The sequence below is a fragment of the Eurytemora carolleeae genome, unplaced genomic scaffold (genome assembly GCF_000591075.1).
Source record: "Eurytemora carolleeae unplaced genomic scaffold, Eaff_2.0 scaffold254, whole genome shotgun sequence".
Taxonomy (NCBI): domain Eukaryota; kingdom Metazoa; phylum Arthropoda; class Copepoda; order Calanoida; family Temoridae; genus Eurytemora; species Eurytemora carolleeae.
In genome coordinates this window covers 227,150-253,627 of record NW_019396145.1, presented here as the reverse complement: position 1 = coordinate 253,627, position 26,478 = coordinate 227,150, and the positions used below count along the sequence as shown (strand labels likewise).

The window sequence follows — 26,478 nt, the reverse complement described above, 5'->3', positions numbered from 1 at the left end:
TTCCATGTATTCCCTGTATGCCATGTTATTAATAATTGCTCAAAAAACTAGTTGCTAAAATAAAAAATGCTTGAGTCATAAGAATCATGTATTTTGATACGCATACCATTAAGAACTATTTACACAGGAAAAAAGGGAATACAACAAGAAAAATAGGGAATCCAGGGAATAAGCATGCTTCGTATTCCATGTATTTCCTGTATTCCCTGTATCTATAAAATTGGACAAAAATCTAGTTTCTAAAATAAAAATGCTTTAGTATTCTAAGAACCATGTATTTTGACACACATACCAGTAAGAACTATCTACTTCCACACACTTCACTTAAGAACCATTTATTTATACACACCTACAAGTTTTTTATGAACTGCCTGTCTGTACACACGTCATTAAGAACTGTTTAGCAAAAAATGCATACCAGTAAGAACTATTTAATTCTACACACTTTACACTTAAGAACTGTTTATTTATACACACCTATTACAAAGATTCCATGGAATACTGGAAAAGCAGGGAATACAGGGAATGCAAGGAATACAAGGAATACTCCTTGTATACCATTTGCTCACAGCAGTCCTTGTATTCCCTGTATCCTCAGTATTTCCTGTTTATCTATATGACTACTATTCCCTGTATTCCCTGTATTCTCTCCATATTTTCCTTGTATTCCCTGTATTCCCTGTATTTCCTGTATTACCTGCATTCCCTGCATTCCTTGTATGCCATGTATGTTCTGAATGTGTTCCCTGTATTTACTGTATTCCCTGTAATCTAGGTCTTCTAAGTATTCCCTGTATTCCCTGAATTTCCTCCATGTTTTCCCTGCATTTCCTGTACTCTCTGCATGCTCTGTATTCCCTGTATTTCCTATATTCTCTGTATTCCCTGTATTTCCTGTATTCCCTGTATTACATGAATTCCGTGTATTTCTTGTATTCCTTGTATTCCTTGTATTCCTTGTATTTCCTGTATTCTTTGTATTACATGTATTACTTGTATTCCCTGTATTCCCTGTTTTCCCTGTATTCCCTGTATTCCCTGCATTCCTTTTATTCACTGTATTCCCTGTAATCCCTGTATTCCCCATATTTCTTGGATTTTTTGTATTTCATGTATTCCCTGCATTCCTTGTATTTCCTGTAATCCATGTATTCTCTGAATGTATTCCCTGTATTCTTTGTATTCTTTGTATTTCCTATTTCCCTCCCTGTATTCCCTGTATTCCCTGTATTCCCAGCATTACCTGTATTCCCTGTATTACCTGTATTCCCTGNCCATGCATTTTTAAGCAATTATTCAACTACTAAACATAATTGTTCTATAGCTTTAATTAAATAAAATTCGATCAAATATTTATGAATTCAAGTGTTTTAATTATTGATCTGTGTCATTATGAATAAGACGAACACAACGTTTGGATTTACTTTTGTATCTTATTGCTAAAAATGTTCCTGAGGCCCAGAATGATTAAAACTTTTAGTGAAATTTTCCATCTCGTTTTTGTTTTATTATGCCTTTTATATTTCTATTTTTTTTTCGTAAATGGTTATGGATAAATGTCTGCAAGGATCAATGCTTAGGCCAAAATGCTTATAGATTTAGTTCTAAGGAAGATCTTTGTTGCTAAATTAATGGATAACATTTTTGTTAAATCAAAGACTAATATTTTTGAAATTTTTTTGTTTGTTAAATTAGTGTTTCATTAGCGGTAAGTAATATCATCAATCGATATATAAAGTTGGCATTCAGTACTACAGTGATAACCAGAAAACTCTGAAATAGGAAGACGACTTGATTGCAATACTGAAGTGTATTTGATGTTGTTAAAAAGCAAATAGTCTTACTAGACACTTAATAATTCACTTATTACCTTAAATTGGTCTGTCTACACTGCACAACTGCAGTGTCCCATGCTCATTGTACTATTTAAAGTCATAACTTGAGTCAAACTAAGTAATACGCAGGAATGTAGAACTAAAAGGTGGAACAATCTAAAGACTGACATGTGACATAACATGTTCTTCTAAAAAAACATGTAAACTATCTGTGTTAACCTTTAACTTTAAGACCTCCGTGTAATGTCGTCTTCAACTTAAAATCCCCTCTCGGAGACACCAAACCAAATAATTTCAGCCCCCATTCTCTTTGTTCTCCATGGGACAGAGCCTAAAACTCTTTCGTTTATTGTGAAATCATTAAAGTTAAACAAGAATATTTTCATATGAAGAATTAGTGAATTTCGTTAAATATTCAACTGTAATTTATTTCAGAAGTTTTAAAAACGTATTTCAATACTGATCAACAATAAGTTACCCCTTATCATCTGCAAATAAATCGTAAGATTTTTTCTATTATTAATATTTATTATAACATTGTACAACTAACCATGACCTATAATTTATGTTATTTTTTAGGAAATAAAGCTTTTGTTGTCGATTTTCTTGAGACGGGGGTTACTCTGTTGTGTGTATTTTGCGGCCAACCGGGAAAGAATTGTCCGGGGAGAATAAATATCCCCCACCAGAATTCCGACGGGCCTATTGTTCAAATTTGTTTGGTGTGTGCTGTTATCTGTCAACTTAATCTGTTATTTATGTACAGGGTTACTCAAAGGATGAGACTACGACGACGACCTAAAACTCTTTAAATACGACTATTCCAAGGTTAAATTAGGCCTTTTCCCATAATTATTTTTAATAATTGGGCAAAGAAAGAAGTTTTTAGTTTCAGGGAATCATGAAAACTAGAAACCAGACTGTATAATTTCCGTAAAGTCTCTGAAGTCTCATCCTTTGTGGATAACACTGTATCTAAAAATTATGTAAAAGTACTATGTTCCGACATTTGTTTTATTAAGGAAAAAAGTCATAATCAATACAAATTTAAAAACTCTAAGATATTGGGGCCCGTTGACATATGTGGTAACTGGAAATCGACAAAACTAATTCTTTGGTAACTGATCACTGCTCTAGCTAAATTTCAGGCATTATTGTTCCCATATCATTATCGTCCTCATATAAAGTATAGTAATCTCTGTTTGTTTGCTTGGATGTTCAATCATATCTCATTAACCTATTTGTATCCAATTTTGATTGGGAAACTCGTTATAACCACGCGGGAATGATCTTAGGTTGGTTTCAAATTTTTATATTCCGGGCAGAGCTGGGTTTCCAAGATAGTATGTTATATGATTAATTGCCAGTGACGTTGACGTGGTCAGACTTAAAACTTCATATAGGTAGAATTTACTGTTACCAAAGGGACAGAGGTGAGTGGCTGGGAATTAGATCCAAAAAAAAGTATGCACTGAATATATATACTTTGACTTGTATACATTGAAAACTTTCAATTTAACCTTAGAAAAATACATTTATAAGAATAAGTCCAATAATCAATAATTTTTCTTACAAATATTCCCCACTCATCTGAATTCCCTGTATTTCCTGTATTACCTCTATTCCCTGTAATCCCTTTATTCCCTGTATTCCCTGTATTCCCTGTATTTCCTGTATTACCTCTATTCCCTGTAATCCCTTTATTCCCTGTATTTCCACTATTCTCTGTATTCCCTGTCTTCCTTGTTATTTCTGTAAATCCTGTCTCCTGTAATTTCCATATTTATTCTCTTTATATAACAAAAATGATTAAGACAAACACCCCCACACTTTATTATGAAGTGCTGAATACGCCCCTTCTGCTTACGTGACATTTTTTACCCACGTATGTTAAGCACCGCTTCTTAGGTGCGTGTGAGTGAATACTCGTACACACGCACCTAAGAACCGTCATCTTAGCTGCGTGTGTACTCCATTTTAAAGATAAGCACTCTGCTTAGCTTGAAAGTGAGTAATTTAAAGGTAGCGTTTAAAGGTAGTGCAGAGAATACGGTTAAGAACCAAGTTTTTTGAGCAAATGTATAGGCTAAGAGCCAAAGACATAAACAACACTAAATACACTAGCCCCTGTATAGATTATAAACACAACCCCCCATCAAGTTTCAATTTTTATCAATGAATGGAACTAGAGATACAGGACCCGGTCAATTTTGTCCTGCTGCATACGGTCAAAATAGACCAGGCGGTCAATTTCGACTGATGCCGGGTTTTGAATCCGCACTACCCTTCATTGAAAAAAATTGAAACTTTAGATCTGCTCCATGGACGAGTAAACCCTGTGAATTTCAGTAAGATCAGAAAGAATTATTTGTCTTGTCACTAATGGGTTAAATTTGCCAGAAACCGCTTCAACAAACAGATTTTCTAATTTTAATCCTGATAGATGCGTGTCCACCCCACAAATTAATTTGACTGGGTTTATTGATGATACATTTCATAATAACAGGGGGACAAGCTTGGAATCTAGAATATTAGGATGTTTATAATTGTTCATAATAGAATATGTTAACAATTAAACTTGTGTCGAATTAACCAACAACATATAACTGCAAATATATATCTGATAAAAGCATTGTCGAACTATAAAATCTATAATATATATCTGATTAAAGCATTGTCGAACTATAAAATCTATAATATATATCTGATAAAAGCATTGTCGAACTATAAAATCTATGATATATATCTGATAAAAGAAATCTATAATATATATCTGATAAAAGCATTGTCGAACTATAAAATCTATAATATATATCTGATAAAAGCATTGTCGAACTATAAAATCTATAATTTGACAAAAAAAACTAATCAAGAATTAATTAACTTCGTACGCAAAATATAAATTGTTTGGATTAATTAATTAATTAATTAATTAATTAATTAATTGCGTTAATTAACTGTTCACAATAGGGTTTGGATGTTTTGAGATTAACTTTTTACTGCCCAGTGCATGATTATTTACTGCCCAGTGCATGATTATTTGTTCTAACTTCAACATTAAACTATATTCCACATTTAAAATCAAGATTCAGCCTGTAGTTTTTAATGTAAATCATCATAAATTGTTTGAACTAGGTGAACAAAATTGCCAAACTTTGGTTCTTTGTCTTTGTAGTAGAATTTTGAAGTCCATCTTTTTAAGCACGTTCCCGTATACTTTTCGCATTATGAAAAAAGCATCTTTTAGGTGTCACGCAAGAAATATTCAGCAAACATAGATAGGGCTGGGCACGTTCCGACTTTTTTTAATAGTTCCGTGGCGTTCTAGAACGAGGGCCTTCAGCTAAATTGTTCAGTTCTCGTTCCTTTATTTAGTTGAAGAACGGTTGCATCCCTCAGATCTTGTTCTGTTCTTAATCAAGAACGTTTCCATCCCCCGTTCCGTTTTTAGTAACGAACAATTCCATCCAAGACAAAAGTTTTATAGAAAAGAGTTGGTTAAAAAGTAAAAAAATTACGATTTTATAATAAAAAGTTCCTCACGGCCGTAAATAATACTTTTACTTTTTCTCCAACCCCCCCTTTTTCTCCGACCCACCCCCCTCCCGACTCCATAACCCTTCATTATTTAAGTTTGGAAAACTTATGTAATAATCTATTAAAAAATGTAATTTATAATCCAATCTATAAACTTCACACCAATATTGTGATATTTTGATAGAGTAGCGTCCCATCTTTACTGACGTTTTATCTGGCAGCGTTTTATGTATCGTTTTATGAGTGCACTCAAAGTGCTGTAGCGTTTTTCTGGTATGGTCTAAAAGGGTTCTAATTAATAAATGTTTTTTTAGACATGCTCTGCCCCTGTTTACTAGTTTACTGAATACTGTCTGTGGATATATCCCCGGAGGAGTTCTACCATACAATCATCTAATCTGGTCGGACAGTAAGGAAAAGCTTGTAGAGCTGGCTTTACAGGTTCAGCTTCAGCTTTAAGGTTTTGCAGCACCTAAACCTTTAATTTTACTTTCCTAACTCAGCTATACTTATTCGTTTCTTTGAAATTGCCGCTCCGGATTTGATAGGTGAACAACTAAAATCAGTTGCATGTTCATTTCTATTCCCTTGCCAGTATAAATGAAAGTTGAAAAAAAAATCGAAACGCTGAAGATTGTTGATTAAGTGTCTGCATACTTGTTAAAAACAATAAAGCTACAAAACCTTTCTTAAAGTGTATTTTTCCTTGAGCTTAACATTTTCAAAAACAAGTTGTGTTTGTCAAAAACAAGTTGTGTTTGTCAAAAAGAAGTTGTGTTTGTCAAAAACTTGTGGAAATGATGTTTAAACTCTTCCATGTTTTTAAATTGATAATTTTTAAAGGTTTTGATTGTTTGTCTGGACATGGCTCCACGAAGTTCAGAAGATACAATCTATTCAGACAACCTTTTTCTTAACTATCTTTCTAGATTACACAGGTAGAGGTAGATAGATAGACAACAAGATAGATAGATAGTAAGATAGAGAGACATTTAGATTGATAGATAGATAAACACGACGTATTAGAGTCAGCATAATGGACAAAAACTGAGTCACGGAAGTTCGTAGTAAGTTTTTGACTCCACTGGAGACCACTGGAGGGAATTCATTTTCACTGGAGGGGTTTGAAAAAGAGCTTTTTACAATTTAAAACTTTACGCAGGGTGATTTACAATCCACTGGAGAGATTCAGATATATTTCCATGGGGTTTATAAATCCACTGGAGGGATTCAGATATCCATCCTAGGGTTTTATAATTCAAATGGAGGATTCAGATATTTGTCAGGGGGTTTATAATTCCTTTGGAGGGATTTAGATATTTTTCCAGGGGGTTTATAATTCCACTGGAGAGATTCAGATATCCTTCCTAGAGGTTTATGATTCCACTGGAGGGATTCAGATATCTTTCCAGGGGGTTTATAATTCTACTGTAGGGATTTAGATATCTTTCCAGGAGTTTATAATTCCACCATGGAGGGATTTAGATATCTAACCAGGGGGTTTATAATTCCACTGGTGGGATTCAGATATCTATCTAGGGGGTTTATCTGAGGGATTTAGATATCTTTCCAGGGTTTCTAAATCCACTGGAGGGATTCAGATATCCTTCCTAGGGTTTATAATTCCACTGGAGGGATTCGGATATCCTTTCTAGGGTTTATAATTCCACTGGTGGAGGGATTCAGATATCTATCACGGATGAGAAGTATAGAAGGATAAGAAGAATGATATGGTTGGGATAAGGATGAGAAGGATGAATTAAGGATGAGACGAATGAGAAAGAGAAGGATGAGAAGGATTTCTGATTCCCTTCAGTGGAATTATAAAACCCCTAGATAGATTTCTGAATCCCTCCAGTGGAATTATAAACTCCAGAAAAGATATCTGAATCCCTCCAGTGGAATTATAAACCACTAGGATGGATATCTGAATCCCTTCAGTGAAATTATAAACCCCTAGGATGGATATCTGAATCCCTTCAGTGGAATTATAAAGCCCTAGGAAGGATTTCTGTATCCCTACAGTGGAATTATAAACCACATGGAAAGATATCCGAATCCCTTCAGTGGAACTATAAACCCCTAGAAGGATATCTGAATCCCTCCAGTGGAATTATAAACCCCCTGGATAGATATCTGAACCCTCCAGTAGATTGAAAATCACCATGCGTAAAGTTTCAAATTGAAAAAAAGTGACTTCTCAAACCTCTCCAGTGAAAATGAAATCACTCCGGTGGTCGCCCGTAGAATCGAAATTTTATTACGAACTTCTTTGAGTCCAAAAAACTTATGAAATTAAAAAAACACTTTGTTTTTTAAAACAATTTTTATAATAATATAATATAATAACATGATATAATTTAATAATGATTAAAAAAAAAAGATATTTTCTAATAATTAAGCAAACATATTTTCAATGATCTTTTATGTAAATGTTCTTGATAAGGTTTAATATTTTTAGAGATGAGGATTTTCAGTATATTCTGCAAGGTATCACTAGACTACTAATGAATCCACTACAACAAACTTACCTACCCTATGCACATAGAAAGGTATCTGATTTGAATTTATCAATTCATCTAATATATATTTGCAAAGATGGAATTAAATCTCTAAAGAACTACTTATAGTTTGTCCAAGGGGGGGCTCAGCACCCATAGGACGTGAAAACCCCCTGAAATCCAAAGATTTCATTCATTCATTCATTCACTGTATAATTTAATCAACTGTTGCAACCTCATGTTAAAAACCTACAAAGTTGTTCCTGTAATTCCGCATAAAATGAACTTCTTCATTTTGAAAAGACTTGAAATTAATATCTGTGTAAACTGTACTACTACTTATTTTTATGTATTCTCCAGGTATATTTCCACCAGGAGCTGTTGATATTCTTTTGGAAATTTTGTGAGAACAACAAGAAGTTCCTCTTCTACGTTCTCAAGAGCTCTGACGTATTAGAGATCCTGGTTCCTATTTTACACTATCTAAACGATGCCAGAGCTGATCAATCCAGAGTAGGACTTATGCATATAGGTTAATATTCCACATATATCTATTTTAAATCTATAAATAAAATTAGAGGAGTTGAGAAGATAATTAAATTGTATTCATCTTTCTGTTATTCAAGGTGTATTCATCCTTCTGTTTTTCAAGATGTATTCATCCTTCTGTTCTTCAAAGTGTCATTCTTAGGTTATTCAAGGTGTATTCATCTTTCTGTTTTTAAAGGTGTATTCATCCTTCTCTTTTTCAAGATGCATTCATCCTTCTGTTCTTCAAGGTGTCATTCTTAGGTTATTCAAGGTGTATTCATCTTTCTGTTTTTAAAGGTGTATTCATCTTTCTGTTATTCAAGGTGTATTCATCCTTCTGTAATTCAAGGTGTATTCATCTTTCTGTTATTCAAGGTGTATTCATCTTTCTGTTATTCAAGGTGTATTCATCCTACTGTTATTCAAGGTGCATTCATCTTTCTGCTATTCAAGGTGTATTCATCTTTCTGTTATTCAAGGTGTATTCATCTTTCTGTTATTATTCTTCTCCTGTTCATTCTTCTCCTGTTCATCCTTCTCGTGTTCATTCTTCTCCGTTTCAACCTTCTCGTTCTCGTTCATTCAAGGTGTATTCATCTTTCTGTTATTCACGGCGTATTCATCCTTCTGTTATTCAAGGTGTATTCATTATTCTGATATTCAAGGTGTATTTATCTTTCTGTTATTCAAGGTGCATTCATCCTTCTGTTATTCAAGGAGTATTCATCATGCTGTTATTCAAGGTGTATTCATCTTTCTGTTATTCAAGGTGTATTCATCTTTCTGTTATTCAAGGTGTATACATCCTTCTGTTTTTAAGGGTGTATTCATCCTTCTGTTCTTCAAGGTGTCATTCTTCAGCTATTCAAGGTGTATTCATCTTTCTGTTATTAAAGGTGTATTTATCTTTCTGTTATTCAAGGTGTATTCATCATTCTGTTATTCAAGGTGTATCATCCTGCTGTTATTCACGGCGTATTCATCTTTCTGTTATTCAAGGTGAATTCATCCTTCTGTTATTCAAAGCGTATTCTGTGGCGGAGCTAAAAAAACGAGCGTAGCTAAAATTCATCCTTTTGTCATTTCAAGGAGTATTCATTTTTCTGTTATTCAAGGTTTATTCATCCTGCTGTTATTCAATGTGCATTCATCCTTCTGCTATTCAAAGTGTGTTCATCCTTCTGTTATTAAAGGTTTTTCATTCTGCTGTTATTTAAGGTGCATTTATCCTTCTGTTATTCAAGATGTATTAATCTTTCTGTTATTCAAGGTGTATTAATCTTTCTTTATTCAAGGTATATTCATCTTTCTGTTATTCAAGGTGTATTAATCTTTCTTTTATTCAAGATGTATTAATCTTTCTTTTATTCAAGGTGTATTCATCTTTCTGTTATTCTAGGAGTATTCGTCCTTCTTTTATTAAAGGTGTATTCATCATGCTGTTATTCAAGGTGTATTCATTCTTCTGTTATTAAAGGTGAATTAATCTTTCTGTTATTCAAGGTGTATTCATCCTGCTGTTGCTGAGTGGAGAGAGGAATTTCGGTGTTCGTCTGAATAAACCTTACACTGCCTCAGTTCCAATGGATATCCCTGTATTCTCAGGTTCTCATGCTGATCTTCTTATCATAGTTTTCCACAAGGTAAGAATCTTCGCTCGTAAAAATTTTGAAAAATTTACAAGTATTCGGAAAACCGATTTTAGAATTTTCACTGCTTGCCGCTTTCAGCCAAAATCTCAGCACTCAAGGATCCCCCCTTATAACATTGGATTTCTTGCAGACTTTTACGTCATAAAGGTCCAGAACTCTAAAAGAACCATGTATAATTAGCCAACAAATTATTATTAGTCTAAAAAGAAAGTGAAACGATTTAAATTATCAAACACGTCATTAAAATCCTATAATAGAGCTATGTGCACTTCTAAATTGGTAACAAATTAAAATAAATTTTTCTTAATTTTTTTTATAATTTCAGATTATAACCTCAGGGCATCAACGTCTTCAACCTTTGTTTGATTGTTTACTGACTGTTCTGTGTAATGTATCCCCGTATATTAAAACTCTATCAATGGTGGCTGCTTGTAAGATAATGCATCTAGTGGAGGTAACGAGAATTTCAGATTAATTACTATTTTAAGGGGATTTATAGAAGTTTCCCTTGGGATAATATTTAATAATCTAGGATGATATCATCCCACTAGATTTACCCCAAAAGACGAATAAATAAATAAATTCTATGCAAGTGTTTTTCTGGGAATTAAAATATTTAAACTCAGGTCTTTATATAGTGTTTACGCTTTGAATGTTTTTGGACGCAGATTAAGTTAGAACTGAGGACGATACTTTAGTATGGGATGGCGCTAAGCTTTAGCGACTGAAGGATATCAACTGCCCAAACTTTCAAATTAAATGGTTTAACGCCATAAATCGGAGAAGAATGAAAGAAATGAAAAGGAACTGCAACAAAGGGGGAATTTAAGTGCACCAAAGTCCGGGAAAAAATCTGGAGAAGCGAAGAAATAATTATTTATTTGTCAAGGCGTTCTCTACTCCATGGTTTCTTCTCTCTACCCCGACCAATCACACCTTGATCTACTTCTTGCTGGAGATGCTGAACAACCTAATCCAGTATCAGTTCGACGGGAACAGTAACCTCGTCTACACCATTATCAGGAAGCGCGCAGTGTTCCACAACCTGGCTCATCTTCCTTCAGATGGTGGGGCCATATCCAAGTTCGTTGATTATTTATTTATCAGAAAATTTTATAAAAATGCACAAATCCATTTTTCACAAGCAGAAATCTGTAGAACTTTCAGATTATTAAAAAATATAATTTTGTTATCAACAAGATAACAAAACTTTTCATTTATAATAAAATCAAATTTTGTCATAACAAGATTTTTTAAAATATTTTAAATCTGTTTAGAGCTATAAATAATAAGTATTTTGTTCGGCCTTAGAGGGAGTTTTCGCGAAAAATTACAGGGGTTGGTATACGGCGAAAAATAATCGCTTTTGATCACTTTTATCTGTTGCGTCTATAAGGAGAAAATTGTTAAAAACGACGATCGTACCGAATAACGTAGCATCCACCAAAATTGAGAAAATTGCAATTCATGACTCGGATCGTAAAAAAATCAATTAAATATCAAACAAATCATTTAGATATTACAACCTTTAGTCATCGATTATTTTTCGACACATTCGTTTGATATTTCATAATATTTTGTATTTGTTTTGTATACAATGCACTTAAAATGACGATTAGTTTGTCCGCCAGGTGTCTCCGCTCTCGATGCTCTATGATTCCACACGGCAGAGACATCTAGTGAAAAAAAAATCGTTGTTTTAAGTGCAGTGTATATAAAAAAGTAAAAAATTTTATGAAAAATTAACTATTTACAAATGTGGCGAAAAATAATCGATGACTAGATTTTAACATCCGAATGATTATTGATGAATATCTGAAGCGATTATTTTCGCCATATGCCCATATTCCCTTTCATTTTTCGCGATTAATTCCTTTAAATAAAACAATTATTAAAATATAGCAATAGCAAGTACACAGTATTCATGCGGTTCAAGACGTATTTTTGATACCCATCGAATTGTTTGAAAAAAAATTAAATTAAAAATTAAAAAGAAGTATCTGCGTTTAAATTTTTTCAATTTTTTTCATTCATGAATGTTTTTAAAAATTTCATGAAGTATAATTTTTCTGTGGTGCAAAACGGATCAATTACTTTTGGAGAAAAAAAGTGTCAGTCTTTATGTAAAGTTTGCTTATGAACTACAGGGCTACCCATTAAATAACGGTCAACAACTTATAGAAATAGAAACAGACTTGGAGTTGCGTAAGACCAATAATTCTGTATAAAGTCTACTTTAAAATATCATCCTTAGAGATGGGCAGCCTTGTAAATTCATTTTATTTTTGTTCTCGTGGAAACGTTTCCTATTACCCCAACCCATTACAAAATTTTTACAAAGTAAGAAAATTTAGTTTTAAACTTACATTTACTTTTGAATTAATTAAATTCCAGGGCTATGAAAAGGAAAGTGAAGAAACCAATTCAAAGAAAAAGTTCCCAAAATGATGAATCAATGGAAGGATCAATTCCAGCTCTACCGGCAGAACCTGGAACATTAAAGGTAAATACAGTGAGAACCATAAAGCTATGGAACAAAAAAATTTCATTTTAGCAGCTTTAAATGTAATTGATGTTGTTGTTATTAAGCAAATAGTTTCTTCTGCAAAATGAAATTGATCAGTGTCTGTTTTATTAATATAATACTGCTAACTGTACCCAGAAACATTAGTATAATACGACTAACTGTACCCAGAAACATTCATATAATACTGCTAACTGTACCCAGAAACATTAATATAATACTGCTAACTGTACCCAGAAACCTTAATATAATACTGCTGACTGTACCCAGAAACATTAATTTAATACTGCTAACTGTACCCAGAAACATTAATATAATACTGCTAACTGTACCCAGAAACATTAATATAATACTGCTAACTGTACCCAGAAACATTAATATAATACTGCTAACTGTACCCAGAAACATTAATATAATACTGCTAACTGTACCCAGAAACATTAATATAATTGCTAACTGTACCCAGAAACATTAATATAATACTGCTAACTGTACCCCCAGAAACATTAATATAATACTGCTAACTGTACCCAGAAACATTAATAGTAATATCATAAAACAAGAAAACAACATAACACTTAAAATAATCGATAATCCTTGAATCATCAATTATCAGTTGATTGGTGTATATATAATTCATTCTTGGCTTCGATGGATCTTATATTGACGATAAGAAAACATAATTCCATATGATATCTCAAAATTGCTTTGCAATTAGACTGCACTGCAGTGCAAATGGCTTTTCCGACAACGCCAGAGCCCGAAATTTAAAAGAGTATCCTTGAACGAAACTCCTGAGTTTCTTTTTTTGGTCTTAACATTTGTGTAATTTTGATTTTAGAGATTCGAAAAATTGAGAATATGAAGAAACTAAATAAAACAATAGTTCATAACAAAAATATTGATATCAACAAAACTACCTAACCCCATTCCTGAAACCCGGGTTTCAAAACTGATTTTCATAACGGTACTTTGTCTCAAGTTTTGGGCTCAAGCTGTTGTTTTGCCATTTAAAAGTGCTTAGTTTATTGAATGAACATTCATTTTAAGGCAAGTTTGATAAAATTTCCTGGAGTTGAAAGTTTTACTGAAGCAGCGAGTGCACATCCTAGTCAGAAACAGCTAGAGTTCCTCACACAGGTAAAAAACATTCAAATATAAAGGGACTGTAGGCGTAATTTCAAGTGATCCTACGTGGTTTACAATTCTACCTTTGAATATTTATCGAGATCAGAGATTTTCGTGTGTTTGTGTTTGTCTCTAAAATGGTGTTTAAATTGTCAGAAAAACTGGATTGAACGCTAGCGTGCGGTGTGAACTCAATTGAAAAAAAATTAAAAATTAAAATGTATATATTTGTTTTCTGAGACTTCTAGAAAAAATATATCAATATTTTATTCGTTATTAGTTGGACTCCAACACTTTTTAATTTTCAAGAATTTTATAAATTTTTTTAATCCAATTATATTTTAGTGTGCGACTCTGCGACTAGTTCAAACGATAACATTCTGTGCGCATTTGAACTATTTTTTGCTCATATGAACTATTAAAAAATAGTTCAATTGAGCCGAAAAATGTATAGTTATTATGAGCAAACAAAATAATTCAAATGAACCAAAAAATAGTTCAATTGAGCAAAAAAAATAGTTCAAATGAGCCTAAATAGTTTTAATGAGCCAAATAATAGCTCTAATGAGCACGAAATACAGTTCAAATGAGCAAAAATATGTTCAAATGTGCAAAACAATAGTTTGAATTAACAAAAACATAGTTCAAAGGAGCCAATAAATAGTTAACCAACAATTGATATTATTGGTCTTAAAAAAGTCACAAAGTCAAAAAGTCGCAGAAACCAACATCTGAAACACATAGTCTGGATTTTTTCAAGGTGGTTTCAGTGTGCGACTCTGCGAGTCACAAAGTTGCAGTTTAAAATACTATTGGATTAAAAATAATTTGAAAAATTCTTGAAAATTAAAAAAGTAACTAAGTCAAAAAGTCGCAGAAACACAGATCTGAAACACATGGTCTGGATTTTTTTTTCAAGGTAATTTCAGTGTGATTCAGGTGGTTCAGGTGGTTCAGTGTGCGACTCTGCGATTGGATTGAAAAAATTAAAAAACAGTCACAACCCGTGCAAACCCAAAGTCACCCATTTCTGACTAAAAGCTAGCTAAAAGCATTCGGAATTAGAACTTAAGGATAAAGAAAGGAGAAAGGAAGGATGAGAAAAGTAGGACAAGAAAGAAATAATGAGTAAAAAAGAAAGAGAAAGGAAGGATGAGAACGGAAAAATGAGAAAGGAAGAAGAAGGGAAGGGTGAGAAAGAAAAAACGAGAAAGGAAGGATAAGAAATAATCATGAAATACCTGATTTAAAACTGGTTTCCATATATAATGCTACTTAACACTGCTCTTCCAGTGGGGACTGATCCATTCAAATTTACCTAAAAAACATTTATTATAAAATCAATTCATTGGAATTAATCAATTTGTATTAATTGAATTAATTTATATTTAAATTTTGTATGAGAAAGAAAGGACGAGAAAGAAAGAATGAGGAAGGCAGGATGAGAAAGAAAGAATGAGGACGGAAGGATGAGAAGGAAAGGATGAGAAAGAAAGAATTAATTTAACTTTATTAAATCAATTAATATTTAAATTTGGTGTACTTACTTTGCCTGAACTTACTTTATAGAACTGTTGCGGCTGCAGGTGTCCTTGTGCCTGAGAAATATATAAAATTTAGCTTTTAATATATAAATTTTTCATTTGACAATTAATATAGTTATTTTTTGTCTGGACGCACAGACAAAAAATATTCTACCTTCTACAATTCGATCGAAATTTCTCCAAATTATCTTGAAAAGAGAACAGCGTGAATTACTGATGGCACTCAATTCAAAGGGGAATGGCCACATTTCCATACAAAGGGTGGGGGGGGGGGGGTCTTTCTGACTTCGTTTTTAGAGATTTCTCACTGATTTTTTTGCATGCAGGCCTGAATTGTGATCTAGTTTTTTAATCAAACACCAAAGTTAGGAAAAAATAATTTCCCCCCTCATTTTTCTTGCATTTTTCCCCTCCTAAAGGCCAAAGAAGCCTTCTGACTTTATTACTAGAGATTTCTCTCTGTTTTTTTTGCATGCAGACCTGAATAGTGATCTAGTGTTTGGATCAAAAACCAAAGTGGGGAAAAAAATTTTTCCCCTGATTTTTCCCGCATTTTTGGGCATTTTTTTCAAAAACTTTACGTAGGGTCCATGTGGGGTGTCTAAAGTCATACACATTGGGTCGGGAAACTCAATTCTGGACTCTATAATCCATTACCCCCTCTCCTTATACCATTTCCCCCCCTATTCCCACATTTTCTCCCTCCTATGGGACAAAGAAGCATTCTGACTTTATAACTAGAGATTTAGTTTTTGAATCCAACAACAAAATGTAGGAAAAATAATTAATAATTAAAAATAATAAAAAATGGGAAAATGATTTTTTTCCCATTTTGATGTTTGATTCAAAAACTAGATTACAATTCAGGCCTGAATGCAAAAAATCAGAGAGAAATCTCTAAAAACGAAGTCAGAAAGCCCCTCCCCCCCCCCACCCTTTGTATGGAAATGTGGATATTCCCCTTTAGCTCATCTTATGTTTGGATGTCCGCTCATAACCCATTGACAGATTTGCAAAAAAATTTGATGTGGGAACTCATGGTTGCCCACAATGGGACTGAAATCCAAAATTTTCATTGGAGACACAAAGATTCTCAATTTTTTTATTTTTGAACTCCAATTTTGGGTCTGCAATGAAAATCTGGGGTCTCCAATGAAAATCTAGTGCTCTGCAATGAAAATCATGGGGTCTCCTGAAAATTCTGGGGTTCTCCAATGAAAATCTGGAGGTCTCCAAAGAAAATCTTGGGTCTCCAATGAAATTTGTAAGGTCTCCAATGAACATCTGGGGTTCTAAAACGATAATGTGGGGTCTAAATGTAAAGCTTGGGGTCTCCTATGATAATCTGGGGGTTTCTTTCGAAAATCTGGGGTCTCCAATGAAAGTCTGGAATGTTCCAACGAAAATCTGTGGTCTCCAATGAAAAGTTTGGGGTCTCTAATTAAATTTGGGGGTCGATAATGAAAATATGGGGGGCTCCAATGAAAATCTTGAGGTCTCCAATGAAAATCTGGGGTCTCCGATGAAAATCTAGAGGGCTTCAATTAAAACCTGGGGTTCTCCAATGAAAATCTGGGGGATCTTTAACGAAAATCTTGGGATCTCCAACGAAAAACTTGGGGTCTCCAACGAAAATCTGGAGTCTCCAATAAAAATCTGGGGGTCTCCAATGAAATTCTGTTGGTCTCCAAAGAATGAGTGAAAGAATGAAAATCTTGGGGGCTTCAATTAAAACCTGGGGTTCTCCAATGAAAATCTGGGGGTCTCCAACGAAAATCTGGAGTCTCCAATGAAAATCTGGGGGTCTCCCGAAACAAAAATCTGGGATCTCAATGAAAAGCTGGGGGTCTCCAATGAAAAGTAGGGGCTCTCCTACGAAATGGTCGTGATGGCCACCATTACCCCTAATGCTCGGTTTCTATAATGCAGAAACCGAGCCTAACCCCCCAAATGCTCGGGTTCAAGGGCGAGAAAATGTTTCAGAACCCCAACTGTTTATGTTCTATAAAAAACCGTTACACACATATATTTAACAATTTAAACCCTGTTCTGTAAATAAATAGTCATCCTTGAGCAGGTTTAATAGGTTACTATTATGAATCTGACACACCACTCTACAAATGAATAGGGTCGCTTGAAATCACGCCTAAAGTCCCTTTAAGAATAAAAATAATTGTTTTTATCCAGACTGTTGAAGCTCTGAGTGTCCGGAAAGTATCCGACCCTGTAATGTATCCAGCTCAACCTCTTTGTCCAACTAGTTCACACCTTGTGGAGGATGGAGGGGTTCATACAGTACAAGCTCTAGGTTATTCAATCAAATTAAGAAATATAGATTCTAGGTTATAATGCAAGGAATGTTAATTGCAGTTGCGTATACTCTGCGTACATATTGAACCCAAATATAATATAATTATCTTTAGAATAATTGCCGCCAGTTAAAAAATTGAAATATTGCTTGAAATACTTTCTACAGGTGGATCAGGAGGTTCAAGCCTAATGGATACTAAAGTTGTGGAGAATTTGATGGATGAGGATCTAGGGAAAATAACCAAAGATTTTTTTCTGTACAATAATGAATTCTTCATTGAACGAAATACCGGGAGTTGGAATTAATGAATAGGGATAATTGAAGAAGGTGTAATTAATTTAACTACTTTTCAAACGTAGCCCAACCTCTTTTCCTCCATTCATTTTTCCCCACCTCAGATGAATTTTTGTATGTTTTTCTTTTTTACGTACATCTTTGGTTTAATAGGGCAAAGAATTGAATCTACTGCTTCTGTGCAACCAAAACGAAAAAATTCAGAGTAATATTCTTTTGATTACTATATTTTGATTAAAAGTGTTCGATTCAATGCATATTATCAATTAGTAACAATTAGTTTCTAATTTTTTGCTTTACTAATAATAAAAATACAATTAACTAGTATCTAGTGAGGTCCTAAAAAATTTGGGACGGATCGGTTAAGCTTTTTTGACGTATATCGTATACAAACAAACAAACAGACACCCAGACAAGCAAAGTATACAACTAATAAAATAATACTAATTATGATATTTCAGTAAGAAGAGAAGTGGATCTACAACTAGCCAGCCTGAAGACTGGGCTCCTACTCAAGAATGGATTAATGAATGGAGGAAAAAACTTCCATTGCATACTGTTATGCGATTGCTACAGGTAATACAATTTCATTAGTCATAATTAAGACTCGCCATAATTTCGTTAAAAAAAGAAGTTTTCAAGAAATAACGAAAATGAACTGAGTTCTTGCCACACACTCTTGTTTTTAATCTTTATATCTTTTTAATCAAATGTTGTAGAACTCTGATATTTCAAACTATCAATTCTTTGGGATCAAAAAGTCTAAGTTTTAAATATCAAAGGTTTACTTCATCAAGTTGCAAAGATATAGGGATTAGAAGATTTAAGACAAGAACTCAGTTCCTATCTATAAAGAACCGTAAAACGAAAGTGAACGTTCAGTTATTAGCTAAAAATAAAAGGTAACATAAAGGGTCCATCTCTTTATAACTAAAAATATAATAGAATAATTAAAAAAAAAGGATATTCTTTACTCGAACATGGTCTTTGCATACATAGTTAACAACAATAACGCTCAATTCAGGAAAAATAATCTGAGATTATAAGAATCGAAGTGTTTGGTTCATGGCATCATTTCAATAAGGGTGCTTTAAACTTACGTTTACATAGTATTTGATCCCAATAGTTTAGAGGAAGAATTTAATAAGTAGTAAATAGATTTTCAAGTACAATAGATGGCAACGTAGAATTTGCACACTCTAAAGTCTCAGTACAGCTGTATTCTTACGTCACAAGTGTCAACAGTTTTGTGTGTGCGACACAATTATCAATAATAGTGATAATAAAGTGCTTATCTTACAGTGAAATAAGTACAATTTTGTGTTCTTAATTTTCTGTTTTTTTCACTTTTATTTAATCTTGGAAAAAATTGTCAACAAATGGGAGAAAATGTTGACTTCCTTGTTATATTTGACACTTGTGACGTCATGCATAATTGATCCATTTATCTGTTGCCACCTATTGTACTTGATAATCTATTCGATAAATAGTGAGAAGGAATTGAAATATGGTGATTTAAACTATTTCTCTAGTGCCAGAGATAAGAGAGTTACAGATATCAATTAAAAGCTAAACTACTCGATATTTTCCACACCAGGTTCTTTTGTGTACAAGCAGTGTAAAGGATCAATCAACAGACATCTGTATTCAGGGATATTAAGGGATCCATTTTATATGAAATGCAAACCTTTCAAAAATAGACTAAATTCACTAATTTTAGGTTTAATGTTAAAAATTGAAAAACTTAACCCTTTAATGGGCATTTTATGCAACAAGTGGTCGTTAGATGGCATTAAAAAACTTTCATGGAACTGTAGCATGGCGTGCCGAGACACTAAAGGCATGCTAGCCTACCCAAGCATGAGCCTATGCACAGTCTGTGTTAGGGTAGTGCACTTTCGTCCACTCTACCGAAGTGGTTCAACTATTCCAACTAAAATACGTGTAATTAATAAAATAATCCGTCCTCAGGTTCTGGTACCACAAGTAGAGAAGATGTGTATGGATAAGGGTTTAACGGATGAAAGTGAGATCTTGAGATTTCTCCAACATGGAACTCTAGTAGGACTTCTCCCTGTACCTCATCCTATCCTTATACGGAGATATCAAGCAAACCCAGGAACTGCTATGTGGTTTAGGTAACGTCCCCTCTCCCTTTATAGTACTTTATACTTAGTGTCCTTTCAAAGTTTAACAATTCATACTTAAAACAATATTTAAAGAATTTTTAAAATCTTTTTGGCGCTCAACCTGAAGCGATTTACATGGATAGTGCCAAAGCCAGGAGATTCAATTCAATAATAAAATCCTAATGTAAAGGGACAAATGTTGTAATCTAAGTGGCCATACATTTAAAGAATGGCATGCACATGTTCGTAGTGAAATGCGATAAAAAATGGACATCTTATTAATTTTAATCAGCCAAAGATTAAAGGGTTTCGTTGCGAATCTGACATTCCACTCTATAAATGTAAGGTTCTTTGAAATATGTCTACAGTTCCTTCAAAGTTTCTCTTCCATAAATGTTTCAACGAAAATATCTGTTTAGAACATATATGTGGGGAGTTATCTACTTGAGAAATATAGATCCAGCAGTTTGGTTTGATACACACATTAAACTATTTCAAGTTCAAAGAATATAGTTATTTTCCAGTTATTTATCAAGATAATGTTTCTTACAGTACTTTGTAATTTGTTAGATGTATTTAATCAAAATAAAAAAAATATTAATGAAGGTCATATATAAAGTTTTTTATACTGCCTCTTAAACATTAATTAATCATAGATTTGACCTGTAATAGAAATTCATAATTAAGAGAGAGAGAGAGAGAGACAGGTGGTTGAACCAGATGCGATTGGTTCAACTGATTCTTCTGAAATCTGTAAGGCAGTTGGTCAATTTCATTTATGAAATAAAAACATATTAGATTTCCTAAGCTCCTCATGAAATTTCCTAAACCATTACCATCCTTAGCACTTTCCAAATTGAACCAAGTTCAACCAAGTTAAACCCTGAACCCGGCATGAATCTAGGATTGGCGTTAAAGAATGCCAAAAGATTGTAGTTTCGGGATTAAATTTTCATTGATTCTAATTTTTTTGAGAGTAAATGATACATTGAATAAAGACTTCTAAACTTTTCTAATTCAACACTTGTTGGAGGCCAATTCAGAAGTCAAAGCTTAGGGATCGAAATTTAATGTAATTTAATTTTCATATTTAATAAATTATAAAAAGTCAATTTCTTAAGAAAAGCATCAAAACAGTGCTTCATTACTATTTATTCTATTCATTGCGATTTAATCTATGCCTAAATGCATTATACCAAACAGCGAACTGACTTTTTTATTGGACTAAGCGTATTTTTATCGTATTTTCGACTTTTATTTGTTCTTTAGTTTTCTATATTTCTATTTTGTAACTACTAAATACTTATACTATGTTATTGTTTTTATAAATCTACTAAAATATCTTCAAAGGATGGATAAGATGGAATAGCATTTACAATTTATTCAAACAAAAAATCACATAGTTTTCTCGGAATATTACACAATATATATTAATCAACATTATTTAAAAATTTATATTTTTCAATTTTTAAAATAGAAATAATACATTTCAAAACTTTAAAATTATCTGAAAACCAACAATAGAAATTACTTTGCTTAGAATCAGCGTTATAGATTTGAATGAAAATAAAATGGTTTGAAATGTCTTCTCTTAATTCGTCATATTTCAAGAAATCAAATGCAACGAAAATAGATGGAAAAGGATCCGTTATACTGTATCTGTATCTACTATCTAGATACATATATAGAATGTGCATTAAATGGTGGAGAGAATCCTTGATCTAATCAGGGGTTGAGGGAGACCGCCTGTATCTGGTATAGGATAGGATAAGCTAGGACTTATTTTTTGCCACAAGCAACAAAGCTAGATGGAGTACACGTTAACAGTGATATACTCAAGGTTCCTGAAAAAAATAATGATAGAATTTGATAAATAGCCGCTGATTTTACTTAAATATTTAATAGTTCTCATTGATTTATTTGACTACCCCACTTTAAAACAGTTGTGGAATAAACACCGTTAAACTTTAACCCCTCACATTTCTCCATCAAACTCAAGACTCATGATTCATTACTTGATTTAAAGGAGTATTTGGCCTGATCCTGATTGATTTTCAGCAGTGTATACCTGTAAAGGTGGTGGATGTAGATGTAGAAGTAGAAGTGCTTGTAATTGTAGTTGTCATATAATACCAAGCAAATTTAGCTTGACGGTTACTCGATACATTATCTTCGATTGATGAATGAACATGGTCAGTGTCCAAATCTCTATAAGCAATAGTACAGGTTTGTGACGACATCATTATAGTTTATTTTCTTTAAAGAATAAAGATTAGTACAAAATATTGTTCTGTTCTCTTACTAAAATACCGCATATGAAAGTGAAATATGTATTTACTTATTTGTGTTTACCTCTGTACTCTGGAAACCTTGATAGGTTCTTCTAGGTCTAGGCTCAGAGCTTGGTCTTCAACTAGAGATGCAGCTCTCTTCTTTCTACCAGTGCAGAGAACAAGCGCGGTACTCGATACCCTGGAATATATACAAGCTCTACTCGACAAACAATTATTGAAGTGCTAACCTGGAATATATCATACAGTGAGAGCCAGAAAACGACAATAAAGCAAAACTTAAGTGTATTTGATGTATAAGCAAATAGTTTTACTAGTAAGTTATTAAATCATTTGTCAAATGAAATAACTCTATTTACACTGCAAACATTTTTTTAGCGACTTTAATCTGCCACTATAAGGGACTGACCGCGGTAAGTTCGAGCTGTGTAGCATTATTGAATAATATATTACGATTTATTTTATATCAGCAACGTGTTTTTACGTTGTGTAATTGTGCGAACGATCATAAAAAACATTTATAAACTTTTTACTAGCGTACCTTTACCATTGTTTAATTATCCAAACGAAAAGCATAAAAACAATTTTGCTGTATACCAATGTCATGACCAAAAACAGGATGGAACATTTTTTCTAACACTGAAAATGAGTTATTTGAGTCCGTCATATTAAATTTTTGTAATATTCGATTCTGATCCAAACCGTTTCCCGCAGATTTCCTTGAATTTCCTTGCAAAGACGACATTTGAATTTTTATGAAATCTAAAAAACATTTATAGAAAATAAGGAATTCAAGATAATAATAAAAATGATTCTATTCAACTATCACGGATTTCTTCGATAATTTCTTATCAAAATATGTTCCTAAAAAATAAATTTATTCATGGCAGAATTGATTTTATGATTTTCGTTAGGATCATTAAACTACGCTTAATGGGGCGGACTCCATTCGATGAATCAGTCTAGTGAAAAGTCGATAACAGTTTTCACGCTTTCCCATGCAGCTATTATGCAACGTAAAAACCTATTAAATGAAAATGAAAAATGAAAATAAAAATATAGGTTGAGTCCAAAACTTTTGAGGCAATTCCCATGACCTCAGGGAAGGTTTATGGATGATCAGAATCTGAAAAATATGCCTTCAAAAATTTTATTTTATAAAATCCACTAATTCTATACTTACGCGAAGCAAGTAAACTGGGTGCTTAATAATGATGTCGTGGTAGAAATGGACGTCGAAGTACTTGAGGATACAAAGAAGAGCTTAGGTTCTCTAAAATAATAAATTTAGTTTTGAAATGTCTCCCGTATTAGTCGAAATAATTAGAAAATACCAAAATTAAGGTTGATGAATAAGAGTGTTTCAATTTAAAAGTATGCCAAGCAAAAATTGTCGTGCAATTTATGGCATGATGATATATTTTATTATTTTTCTGTGTTTTTAACGTGTTGTCTACTTTTTTTCTATAATTTTACAGACTAACCACTCTTTGCGCACTCCGCATCATTCTTTTTTGAAGTTGAATTATTCCTTAGTGAAGTAGAAATAAGATAAAAGAAGCAGGTTCTGCAAACGTTTTTAGAGTAAATTCCTTGCACGCCCATCTCAAATCCAATTAATGCGAAATAACTGTTACGACTTTGTTATCGTGTACCTTCCCTAGTTTTGCAAGAAAAAAAAACAAAACTTATTTTGTAATGTAATCAGAAGTTGAAAATTGTTGAAAAAGAGGTGTGATTGAACTGTGTTAAAGTTTTAATCTAACGTGAAATTTATTTATATTTAATTTGATTTAGTGTTCTGTTCTTTTAAATGGTTTGAATAAGTTAAAACGGAGGGTTAAGTTCACTTTTCCATGTCTGAAAATAAATGCAAAAAGAGAATAGGTAAATTGAAGTTATTTTTCATTTTCTTTACTACTATATATACTAAGAATCAATAAATACCATATTTTTTTATGAAAAATAACAAAACAAAAAATAAAGTCTTGTCATTAATTAATTAAGTAACACATAAAATTTTTATTTTTGCTCCGCTCTTTTGATAACAAACAACTTAAAAATATAGATTAAAGTGATTGGAAACATTTTCTATATTCGATAAATGTTCTTGGTTTACGCTCTGGCATTGATGTATTTTTCTATGAAACTAGTTTCCATGTTACTCCACCAGCACAGGCTTAAAATGTGAATTATCATGCTTTTCAAGGACCATCCTTTATCAGTAGGTCAGTGTCACTTTCTATCAAAATGCCAGTTTTTACTTTCAATTTAGATTTCTTAAAAGCATACGAAGTTTAACAGGATTTTTAATATCTTCAGGTTTTTTATTTCCAAAATAAGGACCCCGAATATTTGCAAAAAATCCTGTTCTAAAAATTGTGATATTTAAAAAATCATGTTTAGACTTCAAGTTCTTTAGACAATAAATATGATTTTCTTCAATAGGCAATATTTTTTCATCTTTTTACTGAGAGAAAAAACACATATTGCGTTAACTTTATTTTAACAATATAAATAATGTTAAAAGTGGGTCTAGTGTTTAATACTCTTTATACTTTATTATTACTATTTGAAAGTGTTTGTAGATAAACTTTCATTTTATTACTTTTCAAATTTGTCAAATTTGGTTGACACATTTTTACTTATTATTTGTATATTCATCACACAATTTCCTCGTGATTTAGATTACTAAACTTTTATTGAATTTAATTTGAATTTCTTGAATTTTAAACTGTTTGGGCGAATTTGGAAGCCAATGTATCCATATATTTGAAAATTTGGTTAATTTAAAGTTTTCCTGATTATATCCTATTATTTCTTTTATTCATCGAAAATAAAATAAAAGCAGTAAACTATGGTTCCGGGGGAAGAATCCCAGAAAATTTTTTTTTAAGGTTCAGTCCTCCTTGAAAAAAAAACTCACGTTAACGCCACTGACATTTTGCAAAATTAAATATCAAGTAACCCCTCCGAGCTAATCCCTAGAATTATATGATTTCCAGTTTTCCCGCCCCCTCCGTCTTGCACCATATATCACCCCTTCTGAACATTTTACTTAGAAAACCCCCCCCCCCCACACTTTACACTAGTCCATAAATTTCCTACCTAGCTCCTCCCCCCCCCCATTCATCTTGTATAATCCATAAATTTACTACCTAGCTCCACCTTTGGGACCAGAAGCTGATGCTACAGCTGCAACAGCTACCAATAACAAAAAGACTTTCCACATGTCTGCAACATTGATAATCAAAATCAGTTTTGGAAGCAATTTTAGTTTACAAAGCGTCATCACACAAAACTAACTACGATTAAGTAAACACATTCAAGTTTGATATGGCATTCAAATATAAAATGTTGTGGTAGGTAGAGCCAAACAAATGAATTAAAAAAGAGTATTCCAAATTTCCATACATGATATGTTAATATGGGATTGAAAAAGAAGGCTCTTAAAAATAAAAGTGCAAGAAATCGTGCTGATTCTTAAAGAAAAAGATACATTTTTACAAGGCAATTGGTATTTTCAGACTAAATTCTAGCTCAGTGATGGTTGAAAATTAAGTAAGTAACAAGTTTTTATTGTAAAAAAAGGTCTTACTTTATCTGTGCTGGTGCTACTGGGAATGATAAAGCAGAAAGATGGGACACTTGTATTTATAAACATTTTCTCGTACTCTCCTCCCAAATTAACTTTCCAGCATGATTCAGCAAACATCTGGTGAAATTATTTGCTCGACAGAAAAATCTTTAATTAACCTTTTTATCTAAAAAATTTAAACCACCCTTTAGTTAAAAATATTTTGTTTTCAGAACAGGATTATGTTCTAAGTTGGATAGTTTAAATACAGAATTGAACGTTTTGTAATGAGAACATGATTTTTCTTATTTTATTTGATATTCTGGTTGTATTAATAAACATTACTTAAAGACACAAATGCATTGTGTTAATTTGTTATATTATCGATACCAGAGATAGAGAGTTACAGAGATCGATTATCAGCTAAAATATGCGATATTTTCCACAGCATGTTCTATTGTGTACAAGAACTGTACAAGACCAATCAGCAAACATCTGTATTCTGGGATATTTAAGAATCCTTTCATCTTTAAAATTGGAGTAAAACTTAACTTAACCCCTGAATGGGTATTATGTTCAACGCGTGGCCGTGAGATGGCACTCTAAAAACCAATCGTAAAAACG

General features: G+C 32.7%; 2 protein-coding genes across 2 annotated transcripts; one reads left to right on the top strand and one right to left on the bottom strand.

The window, feature by feature from the left end:
* The first annotated feature begins 4,010 nt into the window (after positions 1-4,010).
* LOC111696305 (protein HID1) lies at positions 4,011-20,596 on the top strand. The gene is made up of 17 exons (XM_023465875.1): positions 4,011-4,096; positions 4,148-4,183; positions 5,687-5,813; positions 6,216-6,310; positions 7,834-7,924; positions 8,234-8,405; positions 9,908-10,047; positions 10,382-10,510; positions 10,946-11,139; positions 12,451-12,559; positions 13,631-13,720; positions 17,440-17,560; positions 17,729-17,794; positions 18,011-18,062; positions 18,319-18,433; positions 19,829-19,995; positions 20,406-20,596. Exons 1-17 carry the CDS (start codon positions 4,011-4,013, stop codon positions 20,497-20,499), a joined length of 1,884 nt encoding a protein of 627 aa, XP_023321643.1. The 3' UTR covers positions 20,500-20,596.
* Positions 20,597-21,352: 756 nt separating this feature from the next.
* Positions 21,353-25,897, bottom strand: LOC111696299 (uncharacterized). The gene is made up of 6 exons (XM_023465868.1): positions 25,876-25,897; positions 25,436-25,511; positions 23,461-23,550; positions 22,339-22,458; positions 22,055-22,194; positions 21,353-21,830 (listed from the first exon to the last, which is right to left on the bottom strand). Exons 2-6 carry the CDS (start codon positions 25,507-25,509, stop codon positions 21,766-21,768), a joined length of 489 nt encoding a protein of 162 aa, XP_023321636.1. The 5' UTR covers positions 25,510-25,511; positions 25,876-25,897; the 3' UTR covers positions 21,353-21,765.
* Between the last annotated feature and the right edge of the window lie 581 nt (positions 25,898-26,478).